At 42.8% G+C, this 18,154-nt stretch overlaps 1 protein-coding gene across 1 annotated transcript; it reads left to right on the plus strand.

Annotated features, from left to right (window-relative positions):
- Positions 1 to 1,335: 1,335 nt before the first annotated feature.
- On the plus strand, positions 1,336 to 1,920 carry LOC147957550 (uncharacterized). Its single transcript, XM_087531761.1, has one exon. It carries the CDS (start codon positions 1,336 to 1,338, stop codon positions 1,918 to 1,920), a length of 585 nt encoding a protein of 194 aa, XP_087387887.1.
- The last annotated feature ends 16,234 nt before the right edge of the window (positions 1,921 to 18,154 follow it).

Here is an 18,154-nt window from a genome sequence, read left to right on the forward strand (position 1 = left end):
TAGTACACCTGAATACTCCCCATTTTCTATACCCACCGCAAAATAGACTTCTCCACGGCACGACAGCCTTCGTGCTCCTCCCCTTCTACATCGGCGCACTCGTCCACCGCAGCGCATCTGCCTCATTGACGACCTCGTACGCCGCATTGGAGCCGGTCCACCATCGTCGTCGTACACGGAGCCTCTTCCCCGGCACCGTCTTCCACAGTCTCGGATCTGCTTCCTGGAAGCTGACGCCAAGCGCAGAAGCACCACCGTTGTGGAAAATGAACTGAATCTCGTTGCCATCCATGATGCACAGAGGCCGCCGCGACCATCGTTCTCCTCCTCGATTGGTAATGTGTGTATTGAATCACTTAGCAGTACATGTGCAGTTCCAATTTTGTTCATACCTACCCTTCAAATTTCCTGGTTGCTATTGTTCCCGTAAAAGTAATTGGTTATAGCCTCCATTGTCGAACAGAATATCAGCTTGTAATTGTGCATCGCTCCTATATCGCGCGGTGCTTGGGTAGGTTCTTCATCTGCAACCATTAGTGTGGAAAATTATGAAAAGTTTTTTGGAACTAGCAAGATGCCCATGCGTTGCACGCATCAAGATGCATTTGTATGAGTAGTTTATCTTGTGGGAGAAATGGATGAACGAGGGAAGGCCTTATTTGCAAATCTGGAGAGGGGTGTGGGTATCTTTCTGCAAAATTGCCATAGTTTCCTTCCTATTCGTCGGATATAAATGGAACGGCCTATATTGCAGGATGGCAGGCACACCATCATCACCAACTCTGTTTTTTCTCTACTCTTATAATAAACCGAGTTGGTGATGATGGTGTTCCTGCCATCCTGAATATAGACCGTCCGATCTATATCTGACGGATAGAAAGCAAACTATGACAATTTTGCAAAAAGATACCCGCACCCCTCTACACATTTGCAAATAAGGACTTCCCTCGTTCATCTTCGTCTCCCACAAGATAAACATCTCGTATAAATGCATCTTGATGTTCCATGCAATGCATGGGCCTCTTGCTAGTAAAAGAAAAAAAAGAGTAGAGAGTAGAGAAGTAGAGATAAATATTAAATATAAAATAAATGTAACAGTAGAGAAGAGAGTAGAGATAGCAGGGACGTCGGGAAAGGATCGCGCGCGCGGGGGAAAAATCGGCCGGGCGTGCGCTAGTTTTGGCGCGTGGCGTATAAAATCCAACGCCCTCTCACTGCTCTGTGCCTTGCCACCGCTCTCTCCCCGCTCTGTGCCTTGCCACCGCTCTCTCCCCGCTCTGTGCCTTGCCACCGCTCTCTTCCCGCTCTTTCTCGCCTCGCCGCCGCCACGCCACCATGCCGCCGCATTGCCGGGAAACTTGGGGATACCACGGCGTCTGCGCGCACCCTTCCGTTGGCTTCTCCGCTGAGATCCGGTTTCGTGGGGTGGACCTCGGCCTCGGCAATTTCAACACCGCCAACGAGGCCGCCCGCGCGTACGACGCGGTGACGTGGCGCCTCCGGTGGCCTCATAGAACATTGAACTTCCCCAACATGCCGACGCGGGAGCGGGCGCAGGAGCTCGCGCCTCTGCCGCGGCTTATCACCGACGAGGATCGTCGCGACAACCGAAGGTGGGAGCATCATCTCGGCATCGCCGAGACGGACGAGGAAGCCATGGCGCTATGGCACCAACGCTTCCCGCAGGGCATCATCAATGAGCGTGAGTTCTACGCGCAAAGGAGGGCGAAGAGGGAGAAGAGGAGGGCGGAGCGAGCCGCCTATCGCGAGGACAAGCGTACGCGAAAAGCGGACGCTCAATTCAATATGAGGCTAGGAGCAGCATCACCCTGGGAATCTGGCAACGATCAGTATCTTCACGCCTACATTAAGACGTCGGAGGATGACATCACCAAGGAGGAGTCGGACGATGAGGAGTAGTTGAACTATCTATTTTATTTATCTATCTATGCTATATCTATGCTAAGAACTATCCTCTACTCTCTAGTCTCTACTCTCTATCTCTACTTCTCGATCTCAGCAATGTAAACGCTTTTTTGAAGTGCCGCGCGTTGCGCTTGTGTTGGAGATGCTCTAACATGGCAGACGAGTGCTTTAATGTTGCCCACAAGATGCGTGAGTAGTACCAGTAGTATATTTTTCTTGACATGTTGAGATTTTAAAACCACGAGTGCGAACATGTAGAGGAGCAATGAAGACCAAACACGGGATATTGGGGACATCTTCAAGGAGCATGGCAAGTTAAAGAGGAGCTGCACCGAACCTGTAAAACGAGCTTTGGTAAGTAACACCCTTTCAATTACTTTTGTTTAGCCTCGTGTTCTTCAATGTGTATATGTTGTACTTTCTGTTTCTATTATCCTCGTGTTCTTCGATGTGTAATAAGAAGAGTCTTAATCCTCCTAATGCTTTCGTTTTTAGCTTGATGTAGGAAGTGGGTGTTCTCACCTTGTAGTCTCTTTTTATAATTTTCCTTTTGAAGTCACTTCTGCGAGTCCTGTTTATCTGGCTTCTACTAAATGGATCTGGGTTGCTCTGAGTATTGATCTAAAAAAGAAGTACCTTCACGTCAGGATGCAGTTCCTGTGAGGAGGGAAGTATGGTCAACCTCGAGATCATATTTCCAAAATGAGGCTGGATTACACACAAGGTGCCAGTTCCTTAATGATGCTAGATTAGACACAAGGTGCAAATTCCCAGATGATGCTGGTTTACACACAAGCCAGGTGGAGTCGTCAGCTATTCGTGTCCTCGTGGCTCTAGTAAAGGCTGAAAGAAAGTGTGCAGCAGCCCTTGAGAATGCAGCTGAGTTCCTGAAGAAGCAAAAAGAGCAATCAGATGCTCTCTTCACCCAAGCCAAAGAAGAGATGGAAGAAGCCAGAAATAAGCTAGCAGAGGCAGAGGCTAGGCGTCTCCTGCTATCTAAAACTGTTGTCAATACAAAATTTCCTTCATAATAGCTAGGTTCAAATGTTTATCCAGTTAGCATGCCTGTTGTGATGTCCGTGCATCTACTGATCTGGCACAAAATAAAAAATTCCGGGTCATGTAATAACATCAATTACGTTCCAAACAATAACAGACGAAGCATTGGACATGGTATAGTTCACGCGCAAGCCCGACATTCCAAGTTCAACTTCCACATTAAACTCATGTTCACAGATATCTGCACATTCATACATAATGTCCACAACCATGATTCACTTCAAAGACAAAAAAATGTGAGGAGAGTTATAAATAAAGAAAAACCTCTAGTTCCTGCTACCACTGCGAGCACAACAAGTCAAGACCATGCGTAATTAATTATATTTTGGTCATTTTTTGTGTTCTAAAATGCCAGCCGGCTCGCGGAAGGACGTGTTGCTGGCACACGCGCAGATTCAATGGAGGCAGGCGGGGCAGTCTGAAGCTGGTTGCATGCGGCGAGGAGGCGTGATCAGTCGGGCCTTCAGCGAGTGGGACCCTCTTGTCCGGCGCACCGCTTCAATGCCTGCGCTATGAGAGGTCGCGTCCGTGTTAGAGCAATCACTCCCTGCAGTCCTTTTTTGTTTGGGTATAACAAAATTTCATTTTCCATTCACATTTTGCAAGTAAAATTCATGGACAATCTTTGACCTAAACTATGATGGGGACTAGTAAACTGGAACGGAGGTAGTAGTTTTTTATCAAAGAAGGGTTTCCCCCTTCTGATTTTCATTACTAAAAACCAACAACTAAACCATAGTATTTTCCCTAGAACTACCAGGTACAACATCTCGCAACATAAACCCATACAACCATACGCCAAGGAGGTAGTAGTTATGAATTCCATTTTCGCTCCATACCAATCGTTCTAAAAACTACTTAGTACTTTATGGCAACTGGCCCAAACGCGCCATTGAATATCGGAACTCTTACCCCGCTAAGAAAACTACTTGACCCAAACGCACCATTGAATATCGAAACTCTTACCCTGCTAAAAAATGATATTTTAAGCATGGCTACTCGATCTGTGGCAACTGGCGAGCCACTGATATGTCTCCAACGTATCTATAATTTTTGATTGTTCCATGCTATTATATTATCTGTTTTGGATGTTTAATGGGCTTTGTTATACACTTTTATATTATTTTTGGGACTAACCTACTAACCAAAGGCTCAATGCAAATTGCTGTTTTTTTGCCTATCTCAGTGTTTCGCAGAAAAGGAATATCAAACGGAATCCAAACGGAATGAAACCTTCGGGAGAGTCATTTTTGGAACAAACGGAATCCAGGAGACTTGGAGTGGACGTCAAGGAAGCAACGAGGCGGCCACGAGGTAGGAGGGCGCGCCCCCACCCTCGTGGGCCCCTCATGGCTCCACCAACCTACTTCTTGCGCCTATATATACTCATATACCTCGAAAACATCCAGGAGCACCACAAAACCCTATTTCCTCTATAGGAATCCCCCTTCCAAACTCCTTGGCTGAAGTTTAGTCTTGTCATTGCAAAACTTTTACTAACATGGCTGTGCAGCTTACGGGCCCACATCGCCATTGGGTGGTATTCGGATCTTTTATTCCTTGTCTATACTCTGGGACTCTGATCTCTCTTCTATTTGGGTTAAATGATTTTACTAACTCTGATTCTAGGTTCTCGTAATTACTTCGTCCCGGAGAGCCCCTCACTCCAGATGATTACTTGGTGCATCAAAGGATTTCGAAGATACTCTCCGATGTTCTCTCGAGAGTTTGTGCCCGTTGCTTTTGCAATTCCCTACCACCGATAAATCCTTATGGATGTCGTTCATACCTTCGTTCCCAGTTGCCCTTGTTATTACTTGATGCCCTGAATTTTTTTCCAATATTTCGAGAATCATTTGTGCCTACTGCTTTCCGCATTAATACCCCTACGGATAATTCCTCGCACTTACTGAGTATCTGCTCATCCCTAGTTGTTCATGTGTTTCACAAAAGTCTTTGAAGTACCATTCAATCTTCCAAAAATCCTCAGCAGCCTATTGCTCTTGAAATTCTTGCTTGCTTGCGTTATGGTTAATACCATAAGTACAGTAATCTTATTGGCATCTTTTGTCACTATCATTTTGAGTCCATTGATTCAATAAGATGAGAATGCTCGCAATCCTGAATCAGATCCTAGAATTCATTCTTTCGGCTCAGACGTCATTTTAAACATGAGCTGGATCTCGACCAATCAAATTGTTGTCGATTTTACCCCTAAGCTTCCTCAACTTATCCATCCTTAATCAGAGCGTTTGCTTCTGATCCTTTGATTTAGAAATCATAGTTCCTTTACATGTGAGCTTTGAATTAGTCAGTTGCTTCTATAATCCAATGCCTTCGCATTGTTTCTTCCTATGGTTGTGTGCCGATACTCACATCAGCTCCGCTATGGACCGTCGGATCCTTTGTTGAAATATCATCCGACAGTGTCCTTCGTATACAAAAACCTCAAGAAGTTCTTTCCCTGATACATAATGCCTTCGGTAGATTGTATCCTCTGCTTTTGTCACCCATGCCCAACTATCGAGCTTGTGTTATTTACTATTGAAGTTTGTGGTATATGTTCCCAAGATGCCCCTAAGGGTTGAACCTATGCCTTCCCAAATCCGGGTAAACCCGAGAGCTATCATGAGTCATACTCTTATGGTGTTTTGCTAGATAAAATTTAAACATTACAACTTCTTCGAAAAATGAGAAGTGAATGAAAGGTTATGCATTGGAGAAGTGGGAGTCAACCTTGAACTTTGTGTTCATGCCTATGGACACGATGTAGATCCTATCTTAGAAGCTTCTTGTAATAATAATTATTTCCTTGTTATGATATTGTCTGGTATCTGTGTATTGATCCTTTGCAATCGTGGTTCCGACCACATTTTCTCCTTGATTCCATTTCTCAGACAAGTTAAAGCACTTGTCATCTGTTGATCGATACATCTCCACAACCTCTATTTTGATCTTCCTCGAGTATTACCCTCTGGTATCTCGAGAACTGTGTTGCTTCCCGCGAGTCTTCATCTAGTATTGCTTCTCACCGATTTCAGCTTCCCCCAGGTTCTGAGTTGTTAGTCACTCGAGAACACCAATAAGTGAAACAGTTCCACACTCCGATTCAATAACTCCAAGTAATTTTTGTTGCTTAGGAGTTTAATGATCCTTCAAGTCATTCCTAGCCTTATCGGCTATATAACTATCAGGCAAACTTTGAACTGTGCTACCTGGTCCTTCCCGGAGCACAATTTATGATGATGAGCTAAGCTGACGTTGAGTTTCCTCATCATATCATTTCGCCTTGGACAGCAAGCTTGATTTCGAGTTTGTGTCGTATATGTGGTCCCAATAATCTTTTGCTGGATCAGTCCTGTTGCTTGATGCAGCCATTGTTTGATTGCTTCTTCGTGGAGCCTCTCGACAAAATTTGTCATGATCATCATCAACATTTTGACTCCTTCCGGGTTATTAATCGAATTCTTGATGATAAGTGCCATCCTCGTCCCTTGGTAATCTGAGTTACCATCGAAAACATCCTTACCTTCCTTTCATCACAAACTTGTTCATGTTATGGATGCAACTTGCTATCTAGCTTGTATTATGTTCCACCTTGGAGTGTTACCACCTTTTATGTCAAGAATGTTGTTAGAATTTCACCACGTCTTAAGAAATTCTTGATATAGTAATACTTATCGCCGTCTCCATTCATTTCTTGGTCTCCGTGTTGTTTCTAACCAGAATACCGACAAATAGACCGTGAGGGGTAAAATTCAGAACTTCTAGCAACCTTATTGCTTGTAAGTTAATGAATGATAGTTTCAGTCTTTGTGTATTTTTTATTGAATCACCATTCTAAACATTGATCATATTACCTAAGGCCATATTATGGGTGCACCTTTCAACCAATGTTTAATTGTGTATGTTTTCCTCGAGCATACATCATTATACCATTTGATATGACGAATGGTATCTCCTTGTCTATACCTATACTAATTACAGACTCCCTAATAATTCCCACGTTAATTAGAAATTAGGAGCCGTTCATCTGGTGGGACCAAATTATTACGGTGTAGATCAATCTACAAATTCCAGGGACAAAAAATGATCAAGAAGGCCCAAAATCCTTTATCGGTTGTAAAAATAGAAGTAGGAAAAAAATAACTCAATCTCTTTGCGCGGTTCAAAATAGAAGGAATCTCAATGTATCCCACGAGCCAAAAATCCTCTCTTGGTAGTTAAAATTTAAGTAGGAAAAAAAATTCTAACTCAATCTCTTTTCACGTTTGAAAATAGAAGGAGTCTCAATCTATCTAAAACTCCACTACATCTTCTCCCTGTTGAAAAAGCTCCACGTACGGCATCTTCTCCTTTTCCAGAAAATCTACAACCTGAAGCAATCTATAACAATACTCCACGACCTCTTCCTTCTTATTAGTCAAGATCAACAATCTGAAGAAATCTCTACGTATTATACTCCATGGCATCTTCCGCTTCCGAAGCAATCTTGCAGCTTGGATATCGTCTCTCTCTTAACCCATGGAAAAACCACACCATCTCTTTCAGGCTGAAGGCCCAACCTTGACAATGAAGCGAGTGCTGGGATTAATTGGGAGTTGATCGACGAAGCTACCGAGCTGCTGGATCGAGTCCTTGCATCACACGACGCACAATCAGGCTCTCGGTAACCTAGGTTCATGTGCCCCAGCCTCAGACCCGTGGGTACTGAGATGATCCCAGCTCTTCTTCTCTCCCTAGGTGAAGCTCCAATCCAATCCGTTCCAAGCATGTGCTGCCATGGTTATTCAAGCCGATCATTGGAATTTTCAAACACAATACATGTGTTCCAGCACACAGCCGTGCTGCAGTGCAAACACCGACTCGCTCTCAGGTGACCAGCTCGCCTATCCAGACATGTCCCATGCGTACTGAGATGATCCCAGCTCTTCTCCTCTCCTTAGGTGAAGCTCTGATTCTATCTGTTCCAAGCACGCTCTGCCATGGTTATTCAAGCCAATCGTTGGAATTTGCAAACAGCCATGCCGCAGTGAAACGCCGACTCCCTATCAGGTGATGAGCTCGCTGGCCCAAACATAGTGCTACAAATACAAGTATGTGGATTAAACATTAGCTCTAATGGCATGCAGTGATGTGCCCTAGCAAACAATTTCTTGGTAATTTGTTCTATGTGGTGCATACATGCCTGTGGTCGCCATGGTGATGGACAAGGAACTGAAGGAGACGAGATTTTGACGAGAACAAGCAGAACTAGCTCACGTCTACAAGAATCAGGGATACAAAAAAAAATCTTGCCACAAAAAGATTTTCTTCAGAATTTATATTTGTACTGATTCTGAAAAACACACAAGCAGTTCCAAGCGAGCTGTGTGCTTTACAAAAAAAAATTTGCCACAAAAAGATTTTCTTCAGAATTTATTTTGTATCCCCTGACGAGATTTTGACGAGAACAAGCAGAACAAGCTCATGTCCCTAATTCTGAATTATTTTCTTCTAGCTATGTACGTAAAACACACAGCTCGCTTGGAACTGCTTCACAAGGATGTGCATTGTCTAATTATCACTTCATTAGGAGATGGTTCAAAACTCAATTATGTGCTGATATGTTTTTTGTCAGTACCATTATTAATTTCTGAACTGGGACATGGTGAATTAACTTTTGTTTGGTGGCAGTAGTATACACCTAATTCCGTAAACGCTAAACATCACTTGGTCCCTTCCTTTGATATTACATCACCTGAATCATATTAAATTCTTACGTCTTTCTTAATTAACTGCATGAGAAATAATATAACTTACATGGTACGCATGTGAATCAAATTGGCTAAATCACACGAACCAATTATTTTAAGGTGGGTTTGGAAATAGCCTGTTTGAGATAGTACGCAGGAACACGTTGTTGTTGCAGGTTCCTATTATGTGTATGAACCTCGATGTGGCACTCTAATATTTTGACAATACTATTCTCAACCTAATTTCACTGATGGGTGGCTCAGTAAGCTCTCTTTGACCGAGCATAGATATTCAAAAATTACACTGGCCCTATTTCATTCGTTTTCTTGCATGTGGGTGAGGAGCTGCTAAGCTGATACGTGTCACTAATTTTTTCCAATAGCATGCAATTTTCCTATGTCCGGTATCATGGTGTATGGCTACTGATTGTGAAATTTCTATATATCTCTCTTATCTCTTCCCTCGATGGAACCTTTCAAACAACAAAAGTAGTATTTTTCTGGCAAATTCGAAAGCACTATTATGATGTTGCTTTTAGATTGCAAACGTACAATTCTTAACAAATGAAACTACCATACTGTTTTTCTTCCATCCTCTGATGATTTATTATAGTTTCATAGGAATCCATTAGTTTATATGTCTAGAGGGTTCGTCAATCCTGTAAATCATTTTGATTCCTACTTCTAACCGGCTCCAGAGTGTCTTATTTTCTTCATATTGCCAAAGTTCAACACTGCTGCTGGATCCTTGATCGTCGTGGTTTGTTTTTATGAAGTGTTCATAAGTTATTCTTTCTGTAACTCTACATTTTGATCAAGGCACCTATATCTTCTGCTCTTTGGCATAATATTTCACATTCAAATTTCTCAGTCATTAGTCAACATGGATTTCTAGAACTGACCATTCTTTTGAGACACCTAGGTATATTAAATACTTTTTGGAATATAAGCATATACAAGGTTATAAATTCTATGTATTCTTAGGAGAAGTTCGACCAAATGCTAATTAGTTACCGGGCAGTGAAAACAGTATCATCATTTGAGTAGAATATTAAAAGACGTTGAGTACATAGGTGAAAACAAGCGATTGCAAACGATTTGAGAAAATTTTCACAGACGATTGCATCTTGATGGACTGAGCTTTGAGCAATATAATGTGATACCATATTATTAGAAAATACATTAGTTTTGTGGCATTAGATTATGATTTCATCTAACTGATATGCATAGCTTCTTTAGTAATCTCCATATTTCTAAATGTATATGCTTCACAAACGTCTCAATTATAGTGTTTCGTATTAGAAAATATATTTATTCCTAATATAGATTGAATAAAAAAGATTACTAGCCCGTGCAAATGCACGGGTTGACGACTAGTTCACATAATTGTGGAAATCCATCTTTTGTTAATGTCGATGAATTGTCTCTGAGTCCATCAGCCACCTCCTCATCATCTCCTTGGTTTAATGACGAACTCTTGATTTGGAACTCGCTTCCATAGTTCATTTCCCGAGAATCTTGCAATGCCATCTCATCAAATTAAGTTGCGCCTTTTTCTTCTCAAGCATCCTAAGTCTGAGGTACCCTGACACCTATTGGATCTGGATCTTGGTCAGATATGATGGTTGGGACATATTTCCAAGAGTTATAACATTGGTCTCTACATAACCTGGTAAGGCGGTGTCTTTGCTTAGCACCCCTGGCCAGAAGACCTATTGTTATAGTATATGTATCCTCTTATCAAGGTCAGCCATTCTTCCATGAGGAATTTGTAAGACTTATTCTATAAGTTGTTCCTGATGGATCCTTTGTGAATCCAAAGTCTGATCTTTACCCAATGACCATCTCAATGCTATCTCGAAGCATGTCGGTTGTGACAGCCTGGTTTTTGCCGTCTCTTCTTTTCTGATTTTTTTATTTTGTTTTGATTTGAATTTGGAGTTTTGAATGACTTCGGTTGGACTTAAACACTTGGGCACCACCTTGACTTTCACCCAAGTGACTCATTTCCTCTCTAGCCATCATTTCTTCTCTGGTCAACCTCAAAATAATATTATGAATATTTTTCTTAAATGAAAAATATTCATTTTCTCCTCTAAAACCCTAACCAGCCACTTGTGCTCCAAAGCAACCCCAATTTTTCTTGCCCACAAAAATCTGAGAAAATTCCCAAATATTCTTTGGACACTAGGGCACCTTTCTGAGCAAAAATATTGCATCACTTTTTGGAATATTTTTGCTATAGAAAATATTTTCTTTTCTGGACATAAATGGTAGTTTCTACAGCAACTACCATTTTACTTGCTCCAATGCTGCTGAAATTTCTTGTGCATCACTACCTTCCTAGATGACTACTAACCTCCAAAGCTCAGCTCCCAACTCCTAGTAGATTGACCACAGTTAACTCTCAAAGTTACTATCCTGAAACTTACCATGAAGTAACACTCCATCTTACAGCACCTGAGCTCGACTCAAAGCATTGGCTCAACCCTAAACACTAAGGACTACACGCCAGACATGAAATCGGGGCCAGCCGTGGCGCTATGCGAAGTGCACGCGGTGACCACGCATGTGCATGGTGCCAGCCAACTAACCGACGCACTCTGGGTGCCGCCGAGCACTCTGTGCGTCGCGTGCTCGCTTTCCAGGCTGCCGCACCTCGCCAAACCTCGCCACCATCCCTGTCTCTACTCCCTTAACTCCCCCTGGCGCTCGCCGACGCCGGAGCTCGCCGCAGCGAGCACGGGTGCGGTCCGGCCAATCGCACAGTGCACCGCACACTGTGTTCGTCGCCAACCCCCTCGATCCTATGCTCATCGCCGCCCACCCACAGTGCCTGCGTGAGCTGCGTCGCCTTCCCCCTCGCTCACTGACGCCGTTCATCACCGGGCGCCGTGTCCAGGTGTCCTCCAGCGGAGCCCGATCACCTCCTCTCATTCGCCTATAAATGCAGCCCTCCCCAGCCCTCTCGAGAATCACCGACTCACCACACACACTCCACAAGACCGTAGGAAGCCATAGCCCAGCCGGGCAGGCCTCGGGCCGCCGTTCCTGAGCTCGAGCTCGCCGGTGATCCTCTCGGGTCATCTCCACAGCTCCAACCCCTCCCAGGCTCGGGCCACTCTTCCAGAGCCTCCGCCGTGCTTCAGTGGTGTTGTCCGACCTGGTTGGAGCCACTGGTGCAGCCTCTGGTCGCCGTCATCCCCAACTCTGGCAACCTCCGCTCTCTACCACTGCTGGAGAGGTCCTTTCCGAGAAAATAATTATACTAAGATATTTTCATGGTTAGCTTGCTGAATAATCATAACCAGAAAAGTGTTATGAGTTCCTGGTATGTATGGTTAGTGCTTGATATAGTTGACCCGTTATTGTTCAAATGATAAGTGATGCATGCTTTATGATTGCATTTGCATGACATATCATGACACCGATTACTTTTACTTTAAGTTGAACCTGATAATAACTCAACTTGAACATATCGTTGATCGGGTCATGGTGCCACTGAATCGAGTTTTTTCCAGTGCAACCACATTTGCCTTTATGGGAAGGCCTTGATTCGTTCTATTGTCATGCCTCTGGTCGGTGCCTCCAACGAGGGAAGGTTATGGGCGTGCGTTACCCTGGCCCAGTAAGCAGAAATAACCTTGTGTGCCCGTTGTTGTTATGGTACCTTGTCCCCTTTTGGGACCGTTTATGTTTGCCACGATGGTGGCCGTTTGCCATGATGGTGGCCGTTGGTGTCTTTTGTAGACACCGGGCCACCCAGGACTTAGCCCAGTGGGGAGTCGGAGTGGTCGGGAGAGTGTCATGGCAATAGAGGGGTTCTGTCGGAATGCCGTTGGTCCACCCGAATGGGAGTGCGAGGCCATGGGTTCCGTGGTGCGGGTACAGTGCTCTACCTCTACGGAGTGTATTTAATCTATCGATAGCCGAGTCCACGGTTACGGGCACGCTCGAAAGTAGGTCACACCATGGGTCAACGTTTAGATAATGTTGCACACTAAGATAATAACTTTGCACTATTGGAAAGAGGATGGTTGAGAAACCAGTTGGTTGATGGAGACCAAGTTGTTGTTCCGTCTGTGATCCGAGAAAGATCACCGTTTGGTTACGAGGTAACCCGATTAAGGACCAAGTTGTTGGTCAGTTTGTGATCCGAGAAAGATCACCGTTTGGTTACGAGCTAACCCGATTAAAGGCCAAGATGTTGGTCTGCTTGTGATCCGAGAGAGATCACCGTTTGGTAAGCAAGTCCGAGGGACTTGAGTCATGATATCATGATCACCGCATTTCTAGTATGATTTTGCAATAATGATTCACTTGGTTAATTATCATGATATTGTTTGTCATTATGTTTATGCTTGTTGTGAGCTTGCAAGTACATTCAATGTACTGACCTGGCGTGTCATGCCAGCTTTCAGGAAAGTCTCGTTGGAACAAAGTGCTGTCCGAGTCTAGATCGTGTCCACATTGGTGTCCCTGTGCTATGGAGTCCCGCTTCATCGTCGTTTGCTACCTCTTGAGCACTGCGTTGGTTTTTCCCTTAAAGAGGAAAGGTTGATGCAGTAAAGTAGCGTAAGTATTTCCCTCAGTTTTTGAGAACCAAGGTATCAATCCAGTAGGAGACCACGCTCAAGTCCCGCGCACCTACACAAACAAATAAGAACCTCGCAACCAACGCGATAAAGGGGTTGTCAATCCCTTCACGGTCACTTATGAGAGTGAGATCTGATAGGTATGATAAGATAATATTTTTGGTATTTTTATGATAAATAGAAATAAAGATGTAAAGTAAAATAAAATCCAATAGAAATAGCTAAGTGTTGGAAGATTAATATGATGAAGAATAGACCCGGGGGTCATAGGTTTCACTAGTGGCTTCTCTCAAGAGCATAAGTATTACGGTGGGTGAACAAATTACTGTCGAGCAATTCATAGAATTGAGCATAGTTATGAGAATATGTAGGTATGATCATGTATATAGGCATCACGTCCGTGACAAGTAGACCGACTCCTGCCTGCATCTACTACTATTACTCCACACATCGACCGCTATCCAGCATGCATCTAGAGTATTAAGTTCATAAGAACGGAGTAATGCTTTAAGCAAGATGACATGATGTAGAGGGATAAACTCACGCAATATGATATAAACCCCATCTTGTTATCCTCGATGGCAACAATACAATACGTGTCGTTTCCCTTTCTGTCACTGGGATCGAGCACCGCAAGATTGAACCCAAAGCTAAGCACTTCTCCCATTGCAAGAAAGATCAATCCAGTAGGCCAAACCAAACTGATAATTCGAAGAGACTTGCAAAGATAACCAATCATACATAAAAGAATTCAGAGAAGATTCAAATATTGTTCGTAGATAAACTTGATCATAAGCCCACAATTCATCGGTCCCGACAAACACACCGCAAAAGAAGATTACATCGAATAAATCTCCACGAGAATCATGGAGAACTTTGTATTGAGATCCAAAGAGAGAGAAGAAGCCATCTAGCTAATAACTACGGACCCGAAGGTCTGAGGTAAACTACTCACACATCACCGGAGAGGCTATGGTGTTGATGTAGAAGCCCTCCGTGATCAATGCCCCCTCTGGAAGGGCGCCGGAAAAGGCCCCAAGATGGGATCTCACGGGTACAGAAGGTTGCGGCAGTGGAATTAAGTTTTCGTGGATGCCTCTGTTGGTTTCGGGGTACATAGGTATATATAGGATGAAGAAGTACGTCAGTTGAGCAATGTGGGCCCCACGAGGGTGGAGGGCGCTCCTGGGGGGGGGGGGGTAGGCGCGCCCCCAGCCTCGTGCTCTCCTGGTTGATTTCATGACGTAGACTCCAAGTCCTCTGGATCACGTTTGTTCCGAAAATCACATTCCCGAAGGTTTCATTCGGTTTGGACTCCGTTTGATATTCTTTTTCTGCGAAACACTGAAATAGGCAAAAAACAGCAATTTGGGCTGGGCCTCCGGTTAAGAGGTTAGTCCCAAAAATAATATAAAAGTGTATAATAAAGCCCATTAAACATCCAAAACAGAATATAATATAGCATGGAACAATAAAAAATTATAGATACGTTGGAGACGTATCAAGCACCCCCAAGCTTAATTCCCGCTCGTCCTTGAGTAGGTAAATGATAAAAATAGAATTTTTGATGTGGAATGCTACTTGGCATAATTTTCAATGTAATTCTCTTAATTGTGGTATGAATGTTTAGATTCGAAGATTCAAGACAAAAGTTTAATATTGACATAAAAATAATAATACTTCAAGCATACTAACTAAGTAATTATGTCTTCTCAAAATAACATGGCCAAAGAAAGTTATCCCTACAAAATCATATAGTCTGGCTATGCTCTATGTTCATCACACAAAGTATTTAATCATGCACACCCCCGATGACAAGCCAAGCAATTGTTTCATACTTTTGGTGTTCACAAACCTTTTCAATCTTCACGCAATACATGAGCATGAGCCATGGACATAGCACTATATGTGGAATAGAATGGTGGTTGTGGAGAAGACAAAAGAGGAGAAGATAGTCTCACATCAACTAGGCATATCAACGGGCCATGGAGATGCCCATCAATAAATATCAATGTGAGTGAGTAGGGATTGCCATGCAACAGATGCACTAGAGCTATAAGTATATGAAAGCTCAACAAAAGAAACTAAGATGGTGTGCATCCAACTCGCTTGCTCACAAAGACCTAGGGCATTTTGAGGAAGCCCATCATTGGAATCTACAAGCCAAGTTCTATAATGAAAATTTCCCACTAGTATATGAAAGTGGCAACATAAGAGACTCTTTATCATGAAGATCATGGTGCTACTTTTGGAGCACAAGTGTGGTAAATGGATAGTAGCATTGTCCCTTCTCTCTTTTTCTCTCATTTTTTATTTGTGGCATTTCTCCTTTTTTATGGCCTTTCTCTTTTTTTAGTCCGGAGTCTCATCCCGACTTATGGGGGAATCATAGTCTCCATCATCCTTTCCTCACTTGGGACAATGCTCTAATAATGATGATCATCACACTTTTATTCTATTACAACTCAAGAATTACAACTCAATACTTATAACAACAATATGACTCTATTTGAATGCCTCCAGCAGAGTACCGGGATATGCAATGAATCAAGAGTGACATGTATGAAACAATTACGAAAAGTGGCTTTGCCACAAATACAATGTCAACTACATGATCATGCAAAGCAATATGACAATGATGGAGCGTGTCATAATAAATGGAATGGTGGTAAGTTGCATGGCAATATATCTCGGAATGGCTATGGAAATGCCATGATAGGTAGGTATGGTGGCTGTTTTGAGGAAGGTATATGGTGGGTTTATGTTACCCGCGGAAAGTGCGCTGTATTAGAGAGACTAGAAATGGTGGATGGATGAGAGTGCGTATAATCCATGGACTCAACATTAGTCATAAAGAACTCATATACTTGTTGCAAAAATCTATTAGTTATCGAAACAAAGTATTACATGCTCCTAGGGGGATAGATTGGTAGGAAAAGACCATCGCTCGTCCCTGACCGCCACTCATAAGGAAGACAATCAATAAATAAATCGTGCTCTGACTTCATCACCTAAAGGTTCACCATACGTGCATGCTACAGGAATCACAAACTTTAACACAAGTATTTCTCAAATTCAAAACTACCCAACTAGCATGACTCTAATATTACCATATTCATATCTCAAAACAATTATCAAGCATCAAACGTCTCATAGTATTCAACACACTCATAAGAAAATTTTTCTTTACTAATCTTGAATGCCTATCATAATTAAAGCAAATTACCACGCTATTTTGTAGGACTCTCAAAATAATCTAAGTGAAGCATGAGATAACAATAGTTTCTATAAAACAAATCCACCACCGTGCTCTAAAAGATATAAGTGAAGCACTAGAGCAAAAACTATATAGCTCAAAAGATACAAGTGAAGCACATAGAGTATTCTAACAAATTCTGAATCAAGTGTGTCTCTCTCAAAAGGTGTGTACAGCAAGGATGATTGTGGAAAACTAACAAATAAAGACTCAAGTACTACAAGACGCTCCAAGCAAAACACATATCATGTGGTGAATAAAACTATAGCTCCAAGTAAATTTACCGATGGATGAGGACGAAAGAGGGGATGGCTTCCGGGGCATCCCCAAGCTTTGGCTTTTAGGTGTCCTTAGATTATCTTGGGTGCCATGGGCATCCCCAAGCATAGGCTCTTGCCACTCCTTGTTCCATACTTCATCAAATCTTTAACCAAAATTTGAAAACTTCACAACACAAAACTTAACAAAAAATCTCATGAGCTCCGTTAGCGAAAGAAAACAAAACATCACTTCAAGGTATTGTAATGAACTCACTATTTATTTATATTGGTGCTAAACCTACTGTATTCCAACTTCTATATGGTTTATAAACTATCTAACTAGCCATAGATTCATCAAAATAAGCAAACAACACACGAAAAACAGAATCTGTCAAAGACAGAACAGTCTGTAGTAATATGTAACTAACGCAAATTTCCGGAACTCTAAAAATTGAGCCAAAATAGGACGACCTAAATAATTTGTTTATTGATCTGCTTCAATTGTAATCAATATTATATTACGTTCTGGTAATTTTTAATAATTTTTTTCGTGAACAGAAAGTTTCTGGAATTTTCAGCAAGATCAAATAACTATCACCCAAGAAGATCCTATAGGTTTGACACTAATCTTTCGTGAACAGAAAGTTTCTGGAATTTTCAGCACAAACACTAATCTTTACCTAATAATAAAGGACGGAATCTTTCATAGTTCTCCATACGTCATCCCTTTATCTCCGTTAATTTTATGTTAACTTGAAAGATCGACGATTGAGATTTAAAAGAAGGAAGATTCCTCTTTTTTTCTCTCAAGGTAAGGTTTCCTATTCCACCTCTTTTCTTCAAGCTCCTATGATTGATGATCGATCCATCCTCTCTCGCGATAGAGCGATCTCATCTGGTTGGGCCCAAGTGGATCAACCCAAGCCCAGTGAGCCCTATCATTCTCATGATCATCTCTCCTCTCCCGATGACTGAAACCCACGTATGCACGTCTCCAAAGGAAGGAAGATAATGCGGTCTCTCCTTCCCTTCGATCGAGCCCTAGATGCCCTGATCCAATGGCTCTTGTTCTCCATCCTCCTTGACCTCTTCAGATTCTGAGTACGCAAGAAGCACGACACGCGTGGAGGACACATCCTTAGCTAGCACGGTCACCACAAGGACTATGCAAGAAGGACGTCGCAGCATAGATGACGTGGAGGACGCAGCCCTAGCTAGCACGGGCACCACGGCGACACGGACAATGCAAGAAGGACGACGCAGGGGATGCAATCCTAGCTAGCATGGGTACGACAGGGATGAAGCAAGAAGGATAAAGCGAGA

Source organism: Triticum urartu, chromosome 7A, assembly GCF_056163025.1.
Source record: "Triticum urartu cultivar PI428250 chromosome 7A, HENAU_Tu73, whole genome shotgun sequence".
Taxonomy (NCBI): Eukaryota; Viridiplantae; Streptophyta; class Magnoliopsida; order Poales; family Poaceae; genus Triticum; species Triticum urartu.

Bases quoted from the DNA above. Each gene is read 5' to 3' on its own strand.
- LOC147957550 (XM_087531761.1), top strand. From the start codon at position 1,336: ATGCCGCCGCATTGCCGGGAAACTTGGGGATACCACGGCGTCTGCGCG.